This window comes from Chelonoidis abingdonii, chromosome 2 (genome assembly GCF_003597395.2).
Source record: "Chelonoidis abingdonii isolate Lonesome George chromosome 2, CheloAbing_2.0, whole genome shotgun sequence".
In the NCBI taxonomy this organism is placed as follows: Eukaryota; Metazoa; Chordata; order Testudines; family Testudinidae; genus Chelonoidis; species Chelonoidis abingdonii.
Genome location: NC_133770.1, coordinates 260,080,815 through 260,099,574, shown reverse-complemented (window position 1 = coordinate 260,099,574; position 18,760 = coordinate 260,080,815). Strand labels below are relative to the sequence as shown.

The window sequence follows — 18,760 nt, the reverse complement described above, 5'->3', positions numbered from 1 at the left end:
ATGACTGAAATTAACTGCCAAAGTCTTGTCAGAGGGAGGTAGGGGCCAAGTCTCAGTTTACTGCTACAGGAAAGAGGCCCAAATGGCAGTGCTTAGAAACAGTGCTTACATACATTTTCAATATGGTAACTGAATGAGAGGAGTGAGAAAGCCATAGTGCAAAAGTTTAACAATGGAATACACAACTTCATGGCAACAGGCTTGTAAAATGTCCTTACTCACATTTCTATCATATGCATGATTTGGTCTGACCAAATGGATTTCTGGAAGCCACATCAAAGGGCTAATGGATAAACATTTTGTGAGCATATTTAGAATTGATGACAGCCCATAAAACAACACCCTGAACAGGAGTGTTATATACAGTCAGTGAACTTCCAGTTGCTGCCTACAAACAGTTCCTGTCCTTATATGCATGCAGCTATCTATGTGTATCAGATCCGAAACATGAACATTTTTTATGTTCTTTTATTCCCTGGAGTTTTTCCCAGTATTGTAAATTGCAGGAGAAGATTGTTTTTTTTAAGTAGGGAGAGGAAGAGGAACTAGTAAGTACATAAACTGCTATTTCCCTTGTGGAACAGGCTCTGTTATATTAATCATTTATTGGGAAGGAACTTCATGTCCCAGTATCTTAGCATCACTATAATTCAGGCCATTCCTAGGATTTGTCACTTAGAAAGTTCTATCTAATCTAAAATTTGGCTAAGTGAAATACAGTATTTACTAATACATTTTGTGCTTGTAATACTCAAAGTAGAGCCACACTTATTCTATAAAACAGAGGCGCAAAAAGCAGGGTGAAGCAGTCCTGCAACTGTTATCCATGGACTTAAATGAGCTAATGATACCCTTCTGTTATGTTGTACAGTATTTATACTAGATCACAGAATTAGGAGCCATTAAAAATGTATATTCTCTGCACTGTACTTAGACAAGCATTTTTTCCCACTTATTAACTAATCAAGTGTACTATTCACAAGTTATAAAAGAGTGGGTGTGTGGTAAAGTTATGAGTTTTCTGCTTTGAAAACTTTCCAGTAGATTCACTATTTTGCAACTTCATGGTTAGGGAATTAATAACAGGCCTGTAGTTTCCTGGATAACTCCCCCCTACCCCTTTCTTAAAAACAGGAATTATATTAGCAATTCTCCAGTCATAGTGTATGACCCCCAAGTTTACAGATTCATTACAAATCTTTGTTACTGGGCTTGCAATTTCATGTGCCAGTTCCTTTAATATTCTTAGATGAAGATTTATCCAGGCCCCACGATTTAGTCCCATTAAGCTGTTTGAGTTTGACTTCCATCTCAGATGTCGTCATTTCTACCTGCACATCCTTGTTTCCATTAGCCACCCTGCCGTTACCCCTAAAATCTTCACTAGCCTCATTAAAAAACTGAGGCAAAGCATTTGTTTAGGTGTTGGGCCATGCCTAGATAATCCTTAATCTCCACCCTATTCTCAGTGTTTAGCGGTCCCACTTTGTCTTTCCTTGTTTTCTTTTAATTTATATGGCTATAGAAACTCTTACTATTGGTTTTCATTCCCTTTGCAAGGTCCAACTCTGCTTGGCTTTTGGCAGTTCTCATTTTATCCGCACACTTTCTGACCTCAAAGAGGTAACTTTCCTTGCTGATTCTCTCTCCTCCCCGCCCCCCATCTTCCATTCCATGTAGGCTTTCTGCTTTCTCTTAATCACCTGTTTCAGACGCTTGCTCATCCAGTTTGGTCCACAAACCCTCCCTACGATTTTTTCCCCTGAATTGCTTGGGATGCAGGCTTCAGATAGCTTCTGCAACTTTGACTTAAAATAATTCCAAGCCTCCTTCACATTCAGATCCTTGAGTTTTTCAATCCAGTCCACTTCCCTACCTAATTCCCTTAATTTTTTAATGTTAGCTCTTTTGAAATCAAGGATCCTTGCTGTACATCTATTTTTATTTATCCTTCCATTTAGTTTAAAGTGAATTAACTCAGGATCACTCAAACTAAGGCTATCCTTTACAACAGCTCTGCTATGAGGTCCTCACTACTCACTAATACCAAATCTAAAATGGCTTCACCTCTTGTTGCTTCAGTGACTATTTGGTGAAGAAATCTGTCAGCTACTACACCCAGGAAAATCTGGGCCCTATTGTTATTAGTAGCACTTGTCTTCCAAGCTGTATCTGACATATTAGTCTCCCATAATCACACAATTCCCAGTAGTATTTATTTCATTAAAAACATGAAAGGGGTCTTGTCAGGGTTCCCTCCCCACTCTAAACTCTAGGGTACAGATGTGGGCACCCGCATGAACGACTCTCTAAACTTATTTCTATCAGCTTAGGTTAAAACTTTCCAAGGCACAAATTCCTTCCCTGCCCTTGGTATCGCTGCCACTACCAAGTGATTTAAACAAACATTCAGGGAGGGCCCCTTGGATTCCTACCTCCCTCAAAATATCCCCCCAAGCCCCTACACTCCCTTTCCTGGGGAGGCTTGAGAATAATATCCTAACCAATTGGTTACAAAGTGAGCACAGATTAACCCCCCTGGGTCTTTAGGACACTGAAAAACAATCAGATTCTTAAAAGAAGTTTATTAAAAAAAAACAACAACCACCATAAAAGAATCACCTCTGTAAAATCAGGACGGAAGATAACTTTACAGGGTAACAAAAAAGATTCCAAACACATAGGATTTCCCCTCTAGGCAAAACTTTAAAGTTACAAAAACAGGGATAAACCTCCCTCTTAGCACAGGGAAAATCCACAAGCTAAAACAAAAGATAATCTAACATATTTCCTTAGTATTACTTACTATTTCTGTAATATTAGATGCTTAGTTCAGATATGGCTTAGGGAGATGTATTTTCCCTACCCTGGCTCCTCACTGACCTGGAGAGAACGAAGGAACCTGAAAACAAAAACCTCCTCCCCACAGATTTGAAAGTATCTTCTCCCCTTATTGGTCCTTTTGGTCAGGTGCCAACCAGGTTATCTGAGTTTTTTAACCCTTTACAGGTAAAGGAAGGATTAACCCTTTACAGGGTAAGGAGGGATTTTATGCTACCCTGAACTGTATGTGTAGGACAGGTCTCTATTCATATCCAAACCAGATTCTGGTGGTCTGTCGTACACCCCAAATACTATGTCAGGGGAACCTCTAGTAATTTTCTTCCTCAAAGTGATTTTGGTCCAAACAGACTCTGTCTTATCATTTCTCACAGCTTCTTGTAACGATAGTCAATAAACTTTTCAAACCAATATGATTTACGTTTGTGGTGGCCCTTTAAAAAAATGCTACAAATCTTTTGAGAAGATTTAATAAGCTATTATTACCTGTAACTTCATTATATAATGGATCAGGAGCACTATTACAGGTAAGGTGGTGTCATGTCATCTCCTTAAAAGTGGATTTGTCTAAGTCCTCTAAAATCAACAGACTTCATTGTATTTCTTTGACATTTGGTGTGTCTCAGGAGAGTTCAGTCTAGGGTTAGTGTTCGAAATGTGGAGTCATTTGAGCCAGGGGTTCTGGAGATAAAAGCAGCCTCCTCCCCCAGCAATTTAAAAAAATGTTTCTAGTTTGGTCAGAGCTAGAGATCAAACTATAGTAGTGATGCGGCTCAAAAGACTCTCAATCTATCAAGTTTTACCCAAGGTAACGCATGGCACCTACTAAATATCTGGGGGACCCAATCTGAGAATGGTATTTAAGAAAATGTACATATATTACAGTGCGTATGAGTCAATATGGAAAAAAGGCCAAAGGGTTTCTATTCCTGATATTTCTTACACTTTAAACTCAAATTTTATAAATGCTCTAAAATCCAAATGGCTACTCAGATTGCCTTGAAAATTGGTGTGCCTCATAGAGGTTTCAGGGTAGGGCTAGTGATCCAAATCTGAAGTCATTTGACGAAGGGATTCCTAAGTTATTGTGCCCCTCCAAAACAAACAAACAAACAAAAAAACCAAAAAACAAAAAACAAACTCTTTTCTTCTGTTGACTTGTACTGTTAAACAGAGGTACTAATGACTGGATGAATCACAGACATCTTGATGGCTGAGAACTCACACTTCAATTAACATATCTAAGGATAAATTAATAATTATCCCCATGTAAGACAAAAGGAGTTTTGAACTGAGTGGCTGGAGGTTGCTGCAATTTGTGAGTAATAGGTGGCAATTTCATTTTGGGGGGAATGTAATCAAAGTGTTTGGGAGAAAAATTAGATATGTGAATGCTTCTTGAGAGGGGAGAACGTTGAAGTTCAAGTGAAGGAGGTATAGTACCCCTCAGCTCTGCCAGTGCACCCCAACCCTCCTGCAGCACACAGCTCTGCCAGTGCACACCAACCTTACTGCATCCCAACCTTTCTGCACATCAATCACCCTGAAGCCCACCCTTCCTGCACCTCCAGGTCTGCCAGTGCACCCTAGCCACCCTGCAGCAGCCAACCCTTCCTGTACCTCCAGGTCTGCCACTTCAACCTAACCACTCTACACCCCAACCCTAATTAAATTTTCCTTGTTGTCCTTTTAATAGATGGAATCCTGTAGATGAGAGTGAATGCGTTGTAAAAGGAGGCAAAGAGCTTGTACATTTCAGCAATTGTGGGGTTGGCAGAATAAAGGTACACATGTTAATAGGCATACCGGTGCTTTGTTGAGTTAAGATTGCTTGGGCAACTTTAACATCACATCTCCTGGAGTTCAGAAATTTCAGTTTTGCTCAACTCAATGTTCTGCAAAGGGGCATCATACTGCCAAGCAACCTTAACTTTACATTAACATTTTTTCCCATTGCATTGTATTAAAGTCTAGTGAAGTCCATATCACAGCTATGGTTACCAAAATCTCTAATGTACAAACATTGACACATATTACAATGCACAACATCAGACTGGCTCTACATCATGCAGTGATCTTTACAGACAAATACATACCTTAAATTTTCTACCATAGGTGCCCAACTAGTTACATATTTGCTAATGGTGGTGTTTTGAAGGTCCCTGCTTACTGTTCAAAACATATGGCTTTAGAAGCTTTTATAATACTTATGTCTCCCACTCTTGATTTCTCACTCAGGTTCAGGAGGCCAAATTTGCTATTGTTTTAATGCACAACTTTAATTGAAACTTTGGCTCATAAAAACAGCACCTTTCTATTCCATCGAGTTTTTAATGCATTCCAAGATTCTTTGGCATAAAGTGCACTGTAAGATTTAATTCTATATTGCATTTGATTGCATGAATAGGTAGATGGTTCCAGTTTTTACCAAAGTAACAGTGTATCAATTGTGTGGCAAAACATGCATTAACCTCCTGTGAAAAAGAAGTACTGAAAACCCTCAATGCTCACTTGTTTTTTCTGTTTCTTGGGTTACATTTTAAAGGTGTATATGCCACCACTCCCATTAACATCAGCAGGAAACTTGTGGCTAAATCTCCACCTAAGGTTTCAAAAATCTTTGCTGCTCAGTTCAAGAATATTTCTCTTGTTGGGCTACTGAAAGAGACAGGTGAAAATAGCCACAGAGAATATACATGGGCCTTCTGCTTTAAATCTTTTAGGTTTCAATTTTTGGATATTATAATGCTTGCAGTGAAATACTATAATTTTGATATACATCGAGTATGATTCAGGAAGGGTAAATACAATAGCTACTCAGAAGTGTTGCTAAAAATTCATGTGACATAAATTAGGTTACAGATAACAATTTAAGACTTAAGACTTTGTTCAGTAAGGTTGCATTTCATGTAGCTAAATTCATAACTGACGGCATATTAACCGCTCAACCACAATGGCCATAGCAGAGTTTTCAGTAGCTCGATCATTTGGCAGGAAAAAGGATTACACAAACTTCTCTCTAGAGTTCCTAGCTGTCATAATTCAAAGCCGTAACTAAAGATATAACACTATTAAAGGACAAAATGCTATTAAAGCAAATAAAAATATGAAACAAGAATGATTTTTAAAAGACTATGATAAAGATATAGTACTCCTATATTTCATTAAAATTAGAAAACTGAAGTTTAAAAAAAGATTCTGGCTTAGTAGCTTGATTTTAGCAGGGATTTCTACTGCTACCATAATTAAGGTTACATCAGCATTTCCATTATAAATGTACAACCAAAAAAATGTATTCCATGATGTAACTTGGCATTAAAAGGCCACATCTCAGGAACAAGTTTTCTACCACCACAAATTTGGTTTGGCTGATTTTAAGCTATAAAACTGGAAATTAAAAAAAATGGAGAAAGTGGAAAAAACCTTAAGATAGTAGCTTTCAATTTCAAAACAGCTAACATCTAAACTGAACTTGCAGCAAGTTAGCTAGGTTCACCAGAACATTACTCTGGTTCTACACTGGAGTAACTCCACTGAAATACAGTGGTGATCAGAACCAATTAGCTCATTAAAGGGCTAATTCTTTTTTATATTAAAAACTAAGTTAATTCAACAGCTGATATTTATCTTTGCATGGGTTTACAGCCTCTCTTTCAAAGTATTTTGTACTTACAGGAGCACTTCATTTATTCACGCTGACTAGAAGACCGAGCGCAGATTACCAGATCAGTAAATGAACAAGGAAGTTCAAGGGCACTACACGGCCAAATGTAGTTGTTTTTTTATGTTGACACATACAGCTAACTTATCATTTAAAATACTGAAACTTATTTCACTAGCATTAGGATTTAACCTCTGTTAACACAGTTTTGTTTTGTTTTTGTTAAAGGCGAATATCCACATAAGGAATGCACCACTTTCATAAAGATGAACTTGCGACACAGCTGAAAATAAAAAGGAGCAGTTCAAGTTCCATATTTTACCTGAGCTCTCTACCTTAGAAACTAGTAATCCTTATGCAGGTGTACCACACTCTCCCTTACACCAAGGCTGAATTTGACCTGCTGTTTTGAAAGCAAATATCAAAGCCAACATGTACAGAGTGCAGTAAGCTGGCAAATGAAAGTTACTAGTTTTCAAATACAAGTCACTGTTTTTCCAGATTCACACTAACCTGTTCTGGGTACTTGCTCCCAACTATTTCTGCCACGGTGTTAAAGGAACCAGTATCGAGATAGGTCTTGGCTCCCATCTTCAGGGTCACAACAATCTTGGTGCCTCGGGAAGACATCCGTGCCATCATTTCGGCATCTTCCACTGAAATACAAGCTGTAGGAATCTTCGGCACATCAGACTGGTAGTGCTGCCACCCAGTGTGAGGGCTACAACAATAAAAAAGACTGCGTTAATGATCTAATTTTGCAGCTTATTTTAACTAGTATAGGATTATTAACACAGCATGTTTTGTGTAATTAATTATTAGTAAATAAAACTATATTGACGCATTCCAACCCTCCTTAAGACTTTCACTTTCCCCTCCAACAGATATCCAAAAGCTCTACATACACCAACTTCATCAAACTTGTACTCTAACACAAAAATTTAACAGTAACCTCGTATACTTTTATAACCATTGTATCAACAGATCAGCACATCTCACATTCGTTCCCTTGGGAAGTTATTCTGTCTTAACTAGTGTGGCAGAATTCAGTTTAAATGATAAATGTTGGCTAACATCGATTTCAGCTGACACACTGAAATTGATGGAAAAAATCCATCTGTAAAGGTCAGGTGAGTGCAGCTTTCTCCCCGCACCTTGTGCCTGCAGGGATCAGATGTCGCTAGCCCTGTAGCAGGGCAGGGAGCCCTCTGCAGGAGTGAGTGAATGGGCCTGTGACAGTAGTGCTGCAGAGGGCTCCCTGAACAACCACAGAGCCAGCAACTCCTGACCCCTACAAGCACAAGGAAGGCTGTGGTCCTAGCAGGACAGAGTGGAGACCCCCAGCTAGGACTACATGGAGGAGGAGCCGTAGACTGTGGGGGAGGCTATTCCACTGCTGAAGGGATTCCTACCCAGGCAGGAACTGTTCAGCAGCCAGGTGGCCTGACCCACAGTCGAGGGCTTGTTCTTCTCCTTGCAGCCTGACCGGGGGTCTCCGCTTTGCCAGGTCAGGACCACAGACTCCCACACCTTGTGTCTCAGTGCCTGGGGCCTCACCCACGCAGGGAGCCCCTTATCACCCCACAGTCAATGCCGGGAACCCTTGGCCACCACACTATCAGTGCTGCCCTAACCCCAACCCTACCCCTTCTTAATTTCTCACAACTGTAAAAATAAAAAGTTAAATGTTTTTTAAAAATAAAAATTGGTATTAATCACCAAATTGCAAAGAAATAAAAAAAAATTAGTATTCTGCCAAGGCTAGTCTTAACACTGCCAAGGTCACTGTGACCCACAGATCTTTGTTGCCAACAGACTGGCAGTAGCGTGACCAGATATCCCGATTTTATAGGGACAGTCTCAATTTTTGGGTCTTTTTCTTATATAGGTTCCTATTACTCCCACCCCGTCCCAAATTTTCACATTTGCTATCTGGTCCCCCTAACTGGCAGAGGGCACAGAGGGTTTTACAGGGATCCCCGGGTCAGATATATGCATGATAGTTCACTGGAGGGGGTCATGTGAGGTCACTACTGAGAGCCAGTAGCGCACTAGTTGTCATAATCACTGAGAAATGGATGTACGGATGATACCTATGGAGTTATGTATCTATACTAAAATTTGTATGTTCTTAAGGTCTTGGAGTTATGGCAGGCCACCAGGAGGTGATCTACCTTAGAAATGTTCCTTTCAGACAGGAGGTAGCAGATACTTAACTCCTGATCTGGTCATTTGTGTATGGTATGTCTCATGATGCAGGCCTACTTGCATACTGAGCCAGAGGAGAGGAGGTTGAGAAATCTACAAGATGAAACCAACAACAGGAGGTGTCCTGTTTGTGAATAAAGACAAAGGATGGAACTTGTACATCTTGTGGAGGGAGCAAAGGAACATTCTGGGTCTTTCACCTAGGAGGCAAGCTGACAATGTGTCTCATGAAAGGAGGATCTCAGCCAACCTAGCTGTAAAGCGCTGCAAGGATTTTTGGTGAGCGTTACTCTACGAGACAGGAGAGTATCTAGCTAGTTAAGTCTAGGCCCTAGAATGAGTTATGATTTTCTTTTATCTGCAACCATTTGTTTCCAATACTTTTACTTGCTATTACTTGGATCTCTGTGCTTTCTTACGTAAACTTGTTTCACAGATCTAATTGCTAGGTGTTAAGTGGCCTGGGTATCTGAGATGGAACCATTAAGCTGGGGTGCACGGTTTCTTTGTAAGTAGTGAATCTGTGAATACTGTAAGGGTCCAGTGCACCAGGAGCTGAACACTCCAGGGGGATGCTCTGAGGTCTCGAGGCTTTGAATGTGCCCATTGCTAACCTGCACACCCAGATAACATGGGTATAAATAGTGTAGACAGTGAGGCACTGCTTAGGCAAGTACAGACACAACAGAACACAGCTCTCTATGTGTCCAAGGAGCACCTCCCACATCTACAGTCAGCGATGAGGTGTCCCACTGCTGGAGCCTTTCCATACCGCAGTGAAAGGCTCCAGATGTGGAGAAAGGATCCGCAGCTCACCACTGCTGGAGCGTTCCCCTGCCACAATGAAAGACTCTGGCAGCATGGAGCATTCTACATGCCACCAGTGAGGGCCTAGAGGAGAGTGCTTGTATTGCTCATGGAGCATGGGAGCTGACCTCTGGCAGGCACAAACAAGGCTTCCTCACACTAAGGGCAGGTAATAGCAAGGTGCCCGATAATCCTGAGTACCCACAGGAAGCACAAATCACTGCTAAAGCTTTGCATTAGAATGTGTTACAGTGGTTCTTAAATATTGGAGGATTTGCTACTTGATGACTACTACACCAGGAAGAAAAGTGGAAAGTATTCAGGACCACAGAAATAAGTTTTTCGTTTTCCAGTCTTACAGAAAAGTGACAGACATTGACATTTAAATTCACTACTTTATTTATTTATGTCAGCATCAGACTGAAAAACAATAATGTGTTGGCTTTGAAGAGCAGTCATATGAGTGACTTCAGGGAAAATTAACACACCGCAACCATGAATAAATATCATGTATCTGCCTCAGAAAACTTCAGAATCCAATCACAATCTGGAGTCCTGAAAAAATGAGTGTTTTAATAGATGCTAGGGAATTAAATAGCATATCCACTAGATGTAGGGTCCATGTCTCTCCTGAGCAGGAGAGAAGAAACTTCGCAAGTTTCAGCTCTTAGTTTCTATTCATTCTTTTATCAAAGAGAGCATTGAGGGGACAGAGTTCCCATTGTAAGACTTTGTTTTCAGTTGCTTATAAACTTGGCCATACTAACTATTTGGGTTGAAATTTTCCATGCCAAGTGTCTGTCTTAGGGTGCGGTGGGCTGTTTTGGTTTTTGTGGAAAATTTCAGCCAAAATGGTTTGCCATTTTCAACAAGTCTAGTGAAAAGTACATAATTTTATCCCTGTTATGTTCTGGTGACTTTTTTTTTAAAAACTCTTGTACCCCCACAAGTTGGAGCAGGGTCATGAACCTTGGCAGCCAGATGGCCTATGTGTTACAGATCCCCATCCCCTTGGGAGAACTTTCCCTTTAACTGCAGCTCTGGGCTGCTGGGGCCACTTCCAGACACCCAATTTGCCAGCAGAAAGACACTCTCTCCTGTGCTCTCAGTGCAATCCCTGGTGATACCAAGGCAGCTTGGAGGAAGAACTGGAGGGAGGAACAGATTACAACAAGGAGCTTGGCGGGTGTGGGGAGAAAGGGAAACTGGGACTGGCTAGGCAAGGAGATGGGGAAGGACACAAGTGGGAGAGGGAAGAGACTGAGATGAGATGAGAAGATGGGGGAGATTTGGTCTGGCTGGGCAAAGAGATTGGAACTAAGAACCAGGAGAAGGATAGACAGATGTGAAAAAGAACCAGAGTGCAGGAGAAGAACTGGGATTACTGGACAAGACGACTGGGGCTGGGATGAGAAGTCTGAGCAGTAGAGACTGGGCATGGTTGGGAAGGAGAGTGGGAATGGAACAAAGAGCCAGATGTAGGGAAGACACATGGCAAGGACAGGGTAGGAATGTAACCAAAGATTTCTGAGCCTCACCATTCCTCTGCTGTCAGCAAATATCTCTGAAACCCAGTGGCACGTGTCATCCTCTTGCGGGGAGGTGAGCTATGCAATAATTGATAGCAATAGTAGATTGTATTAGCTCACATGACAGAGGTGGTGTGGTGGATGTAAAGGTTCCAAGTCCGATGGTCCAAATGGGTGTCAATATGACACCACATTCTGAGATTTGTGTTTTCAGTTTGTTTTTTTAAAACCCTAGGAAATTATGCACAAAAAAAGTTAAAAGAACATTAAAGGTGCAGAGTCAGGCACTCAAAATTTTTAAAATGCCAGAATTAAAGTTACAGAGGCATCCTTAGTTCAGTCCCCTGGTGCATATCTATTATGACAATCTTTAATTACATGGTCACATACTATGTTTCCACAGGACACCTGCTTCAGTTAGTTCACAGGATGGACAGTGCTCACTTAATGAGCAGCTATTCAGTATTTAATTTTCTCATCATTGTTCAATGTGCAGCCTCATGCCTTATTTACCAGAAGCTATTCAAAGATTGCTATAGTATTTGAATGCTTCAAAAACATTAATTCATATATTTTCACAAGGCCCTCTAAGTGAGGGAGTGGTATTATCCCCATTTAACAAACAGGAAATTGAGGCAGAGAAAGATTAATGTCAAAAGTATCCACTAATTTTGGGTGTTGAATGTGAGATACCTGGAATCTGATTTTCAGAGTATTTGGCATTATATATAGGGCTCTGTGACTTCTGCAGTGGCCAGTGTGGCTGACCACAGGGCTACTCAAGCAGCTGACTCCAGGGCCAGCCACTCAGGTGGTCCTGGGGACAGTCACACGGGCTGTTGCTGGAGCGGCTGTGCAGTCAGCCACTCAGGCAACCCTGAAGCCAGCTGCAGTTCCAACAGTTTGCCCCGGAGACCACCTGAGCAGTGGCTGGCTGCTATTGCCACTGGCTCTGGCCCCGCTGCCCCCAGCAGTGACTCCTCAGGGTGCTCCCCCAGCAGCAACTTCCTCCCCAAGATGTAGCCAGGGTATTTTTAGTAAAAGTCATGGACAGGTCACAGGCTGTGAATTTTTGCTTCTTGCCCATGACCAGTCCATGACTTTTACTAAAAATACGCGTGATTAAATCATAGCCTTAATTATATATCAGTGTATATGTTCAAAGCACAGCTCCCATTGATTTCAGTTGCAGCTGTGAGTGCTCAGCACTTCTGCAAATCAGAACCTAGGCCAGGTCTACACTACGCGGTAAAATCGATTTTAGATACGCAATTTCAGCTACGAGAATAGCGTAGCTGAAGTCGAATATCTAAAATCGATTTACTCACCCGTCTTCACCACGCGGGATCGATGTCCGCGGCTCGCCATGTCGATTCCGGAACTCCGTTGGTGTTGGTGGAGTTCCGGAATCGATATAAGCGCGCTCAGGGATCGATATATCCCGTCTAGAACAGACGCGATATATCGATCCCCGAGCAATCGATTTTAACACGCCGATACGGCGCATAGTCTAGACGTGCCCCTAGGGTCTCGGGTTCGGCACTCAGAAAATGAGGAATATACCATTAGTGACTGCCTGTAAAAAACATTGTTTAAGTGACTTGCCTAGTATCACAAAGGAACTCTGTAGCAGAGGCAGGGACAGAATCCAGTTATCCAGAGCAGCATTCTGCTGTTTTCACCATGAGCTCATCCTTTCTGTTCCTGAAACCCTCTGCCTCATTCACTATACACCATCCAAATTCCACAACAAATGAAGTAGGGGTCCCATGGACAACAGTCTTCTTCAGTACACCACTCAGATTCATTCCCAGGGCACTATCCATCCTGTGCACTGAATGAGGAAGGGGACCTGTACTGGAAAAATATAGTATGATCATGTAACAAAAGACTATCATAACAAATATGCACAAGGGGACTGAATTAAGGTTGCCTTGGCAATCTTAATTCTGCTATTCCTTAATTTTTGAGCGATTAACTATGTAATCTTAATAATGTTCTTTTAATGTAGCATTTTTGCATATATAATATAAAATGGTCTGGGAAAGATATCATTTTATTATATGGACTTCAAGTTAGACCACCACATCAGCAGCAAAACCTGGCTCTGGTCTTGGCAGAATGCTTGTCTACTTCACTTTTCATAAGCATCATCTTAACAACATTATTGCAAATGGCAGCATGAACTCAGCTCATTTATAAAGCAAAAGTAGTTCAACAAAAGATGCCAAATTAGACAAAACAATTACAAATTCTCACACAATACACCCTAAATTTTGTATACAATGTAAGCAATAAAACCCTTTCACTTAGATATCTGCTGACCAAATAATGCAAACACACAAAACCAAATTCCGGACTCATGTAACAAGGAATAGCTCCACTGAAGTGCCTGTTTACATCAGTCTTAAATTTGCTCAAAGTTTTAAAAAACCAGGATGAGGCATCTTATTTTGTTTCATGCCATTGCTGATTTTTTAATATCCAAAGCAGATCCAGGCAATAGAGTCATTATGGACCAAAACTGTCAACAGTAACTAGAGCTTTTAGCACTTTATATTTCAGATGTATTTGGGAATTCCCAAATTTCAAAGAAGCCATTTGAAGCAATGTGCTTAATAGTCCCTGTTTATGACTATTTGTCACACAATTATACAATGCTGACTGGAATGACAAATATTAACATTGCAGTCAGACCATGCCATGCCTATTAGGCAAGATTCTGAAGAGGCTGAAAACTCTGAAGCCAACTCTTGTTTCTATGAACTTCCTAACAGGAAGGACAGATTTTATTGCTGCTTTCAAACCAGATCATGGACATACATACTGACCATTTTCTGCATAGTGTATTATTTATTTATTTTTGGCATGTTAAAAATGCCTCGCTCTTGGAAATGTTAATACTGTGTTTAGCAATTAAGCATACAATTTGTAAGAGTTGAGTATGTTTACATGAAACTAATCTCACACTTTCACACATTTAGCAAGAATTCAGAAGAGAAATGCTACTTTCTCAAATTCTTCCAGACTGGATAAAAACTAGAAAATACTATTGAGGAAAAAAATTCCAATGGCTAGGGAATGAACTTGATTACTTGGACAGATCTTTCCAATGTTTCTCAGATGAATCTATAAAAAACCCTCTTGCAATCTAGAAAACATTAATGAAACACACTACACTGATAACACTGTGCCTTTAGAACAAACATTTAAGGAACGCCATCAATTTTAGAAAGAACTAAAGTAGTTTAGTATTAGAGGTACTGAGGCCCTCTTCCCCAACCAAATTTCTTTACCTTTCTAATCACATTTTCCTATTTTTTGAAGTGTTTTTATGCTACAATGGGGATAAGAGACCTGCACAAATATGAGGGGAGATTGACTGCCTTTAGTGACTAAACACATATTGCTGTAAAATGCACAATTATTGGTCCTCAAGATTTTTTGAGCTACAGTAATCTTCATTGTTACTTGTAACTAGTAAGTACAAAATTTTCAAACAAAACTGGGATTTGTAAATTGATGGTGTCCTTTTCAATTACTTTAGTAGCTTCCTCCTAAAGGTCAAAATACTATTCAAAAACTATGGTCCTGATTCAGCAGAGTATGTTTCAACACTTTGCTGAATCAGACCCTACCATCCCAGTTCCACAGCCCTATTCAGTCAAAACTCTGTATTCAGTTGAAAAGATTAAACTAAGTTAATAGCATTTTGCCTAAGTAATAACAGCAGCATTGTGCCCTATATGCAAAGGGAGACACTTCACCCACCACTAAATTTCAGCCATCTGAGTCTGAGGCAGCAACAAGGAAGCAAGAATGTATTTTGGCAAAAGTGCTTAGGTAAATCCATGATCTTACAAGAAATGCCACAAGGTCTCATAGGTCCATGTAGAGCTAATGTAATTTCAATTTAAGTTCTCATCTGAAAAGATATACACAGTTACATTACAGGGGACTGATGGTGCAAGTAGAATTCATTTCTTACTAGTATGCTGCACCAGCTAAAGTGGGGGGCACGTGACCTCCCGACATGACTCCTCCAGGCCCTGCCCCCAGCCCAGGGTTCCATGCTCTCTCCCTGCCCCCCATGATCCATCCCACACTACCTGAGGGGGGAGGGGCTCTGTCACCCTCCCACTGCACCAGAGACTTCTGAACCACCAGGTTCTCTGGAACCACAGTGGTAAAAGGAGCAGTCCTGACCCCAGCCCTGTCCTCCTGCTGCTGTACAGACCCCAGACAGGACTCAGGAGACACAGCTGCGTTGAAGGGCTGGAGACAGGTCTGGGAGTGGTACAGCTCCTTCCGTGTCTCTTCCTGTATCTTTCCAGTATGGAGTATGGGCTATAAATATCTTACTAGTACAGCGTGCCGGACTGTACCGCCCTACTTTCACCACTGCATGGGGCTTAGTACTTTGGAATAATAGAAAGATGGCAGAATCCAGACTGATGGCCAAAGGAGTCTGTGTTTAATGTACTATACCATCCTGTCTGGGTAGGATATACTCATTTTGACTCAATAGCCCAGACCTTGCATAATTATTTCTGTTTTGTCCTTTAACATACTGTAAAAAATGTACATACTGTCACAAAAAATAATAAATTTTAAAAGTATGCGCAGACACAAAAAGCACATTTTCAAATAACAATTTTCAGCTACAGCGCTAGAAGTTATGTTTAATATTTTGTGATGTGTTTGAAGCTTTACTCGGGATGTTGATGATGAGAGTTTCCAAAAAATAACCAAGATGAAAGATAAGTGACAAATCCCCTTATATCTATTCACATTCTGAGAAAGCACGCAGTTGAACAACTGATACAAAATAAAGAACAATTTCAAAACCCTCACATTTTAATGAATCCATTCAACTGGGTTTCCTGGCAGCATTGTTTCTTAGCACCGATAAGCAGCATACACTGCACTGTCATAATTCAGTTTTATCACCACCTGTATTGATTTTTTCCTCTACTGTGATTTCCCAAATGTTCAACTAAAAACTAAAAGCATATTTGTTTTTCTAATATAAATAATGATTACATTTCCTTCAGATGCTCCATCCTAGAAGTTACTCTGTAAGCGTGACTAAAGTTTCTAGCTGAAAAATTAAGATGTATACACCCTAGAGCCCCATTGGTAGTCTAACATTTTCAGGTAAAGTTAACCTTGGCTACATCAACAAACTATTTTCTCCACTGTTAAATTTTTTTTTAGATGGTAACCATTAGCTTTTCCAACTAACTTCTGTGTTGCTGTGAATTATTTTTTTTTAAAGCAACAGAGTCCACATAACAAGCTTAATTTGCTGTTGGCAGACAAGTAATCCCCTGGCAAGCAACTAGCTCAGTCGGTATCAGACTCTGCTACTATCTCAAAAAGGTGTAAGTTATGGACTCTAAGCATCATAAACTTGAAAATGAGGCAATGCCACAGTGCTGTATACTCCCAATCCTAGATCAAACATATTGTTAGACTGGAAAGTGTTAATGGCTATCATCAAGCAAATCTTTGATTATTAGTCAATCACAAAGCTGGTTAAAGTCAATGGGTGTGCAAAGCATGCTTCATTCAGGTTAAATGGAAGGAGCAATTAAGCCCCTTTTACATAGTGGTAGCTGAAAAAGTACAAGCCACCACCCAAGGTACTGGGCTATCTGGCAAGATTTGTGCAGCGATTCATAGATAAAACTAGAAGGGGACACTGATCATCTAGTCTTGTCTCCTGCATAACACAGGCCATAGGACTTCCCTGAATTAATTCCTGTTTGAACTAGATCATGTCCTCTAGAAAAACTTGATTTAAAAATGGCCAGTGATAGAGAATCCACCATAATCCTTGGTAAATTGTGGTAAGAGCAAGACCCAACACAAGAAGGCTTTCCCTGGGACTGACTGCAAATGCAGGGGTTACGGAATGGTTAAGCAAGCTGTGCATGTGAGGCAGAAAGCAGAGAAAGTCAGGACACTGGCAGAGAAGTGAGCTGTGAGAATGGTCCTGAGAAGGAAAATAGAGACAGCGTCCTGGAGCACAGAACTCACTGGAGATGCAAGTTTGGAAGCTGGGAACAAGAAAATGGTATGCCGTTTGTTTCTATGGTATTAAGGGAAATGAGACTCTAGGTACATTCTTTGTAAATAAACAAGATTGCACCACAGAAAATACCTGACTATCATCATTTTCTTCTCATAATGGAAACAACCTGGCAAAGCCATGAATATTGGCTAACTGTTGGAGCCAAAGAGGCAACAGTATTAAACAAAACCAGACTAACCCCAATTCTTGAAACTTCCTACTTGTAGGTGGGCAACACTCACCTTCAACTTGATCCATTACCATATATCTTTTATCTTAGTTAATTATCCATCAGAAAGTCCTGTCAATGTGGCAGTGCTCTTATCCAATGGAAAAATACGAATTATTTTTGTAAGAGTCTATGGTACATTAACTCCCACGGCATTTAGATGCCACCATGATAGGTGCTTTTTTTATAGATTGCTGTAAGTCCTGAGATGCTAGATCTATCGAGTTCATTTCTTTTTTTGTAGTTAGAATTGGTAGACAAAGGTAAGTGCATCTAGCAAGATTTGTCCTTTACAAACCTAATAAAAGTAATATAAAGTCATGCTTTTCACTCAGTATATGCATGAGCATCCTGAACAGTTGTCAAGAATGAGCTAAAAAAAAAAAAAAAAGGAAAGAATTTTTTAAAAAATCCAAATACATACCAATTCATGAGATGCTTGAGTGTTAAGGAAACCAGCAGTGGAAATTCAGGAGGCTCTGACAATAATTTTCACTACATGAGTGTAAGGAAATATAACTAGAAAAAGACAGACATTGCACATATCAAAAGAATGGTAGAAAGGAAAAAAACAAAAGAACAAAACAAAAAAGAAAAAGAAGCTGCCATTCAATTAGTCTGCTGTCCATTCTGGGTAAAATAGATCAATATGGAGTCACTAAAGGATGGGGAAGAACAGATCTATTGCTGCAGTGCTCCTTGCAGAAGTCACTTCTGACAATTTGTATTGGAGTCTTTGACCTTCCACAGCCCATTACTTTGTTTCTTGATGGCTAATCCTTATCTCCGAGAGCAACCTAAAATGCCCAAGAAACAAGCTTCATAGAAACCACTGTTTCAGCTTCAATCAGATGCTGCCAAAGAAAATGCCTCTCAAGTCAAGGCCTTATAATACCATAACCTAGGTGGAAGAGTAAATGTGTCTTTACAAAAACTCCACTAAGATTGTAGAACGGAGCTTGGCAACCTTTCAGAAGTGGTGTGCCGAGTCATCATTTATTCACTCTAATTTAAGGTTTCGCATGCCAGTAATACATTTTAATGTCTTTAGAAGGTCTCTTTCTATAAGTCTCTGATATATAACTAAACTATTGTAAGTAAAGTAAATAAGATTTTTTAAATGTTTAAGAAGCTTCATTTAAAATTAAATTAAAATGCAGAGTCTCCCGGACCAGTGGCCAGGACTCGGGCAGTGTGAGTGCCACTGAAAATCAGCTCGTATGCCGCCATTGGCATGCATGCTATAGGTTGCCTACCCCCGTTGAAGAAGGAAAAAACTGATGACATGAACACTAGAATGTTTACAAGAATTTATTTCAGCCATTATACACACAACTATATGAAAACCATTTAGATAGCAAAGTCAAGCACTCAGAAGTTAGGAAATGCCAGAATTAAGGTTGCCTCTA

The 18,760-nt window shown here is 40.3% G+C and overlaps 1 protein-coding gene across 2 annotated transcripts in view; it reads right to left on the bottom strand.

The window, feature by feature from the left end:
* CPQ (carboxypeptidase Q) overlaps positions 1-18,760 on the bottom strand; it is a 270,044-nt gene that overhangs the window by 161,199 nt on the left and 90,085 nt on the right. For both annotated transcript variants that reach the window (XM_075063116.1, XM_075063117.1), the window contains exon 4: positions 7,016-7,223. In XM_075063116.1, coding sequence (XP_074919217.1) covers positions 7,016-7,223 — 208 coding nt within the window. The remainder of the gene's footprint in view (positions 1-7,015; positions 7,224-18,760) is intronic.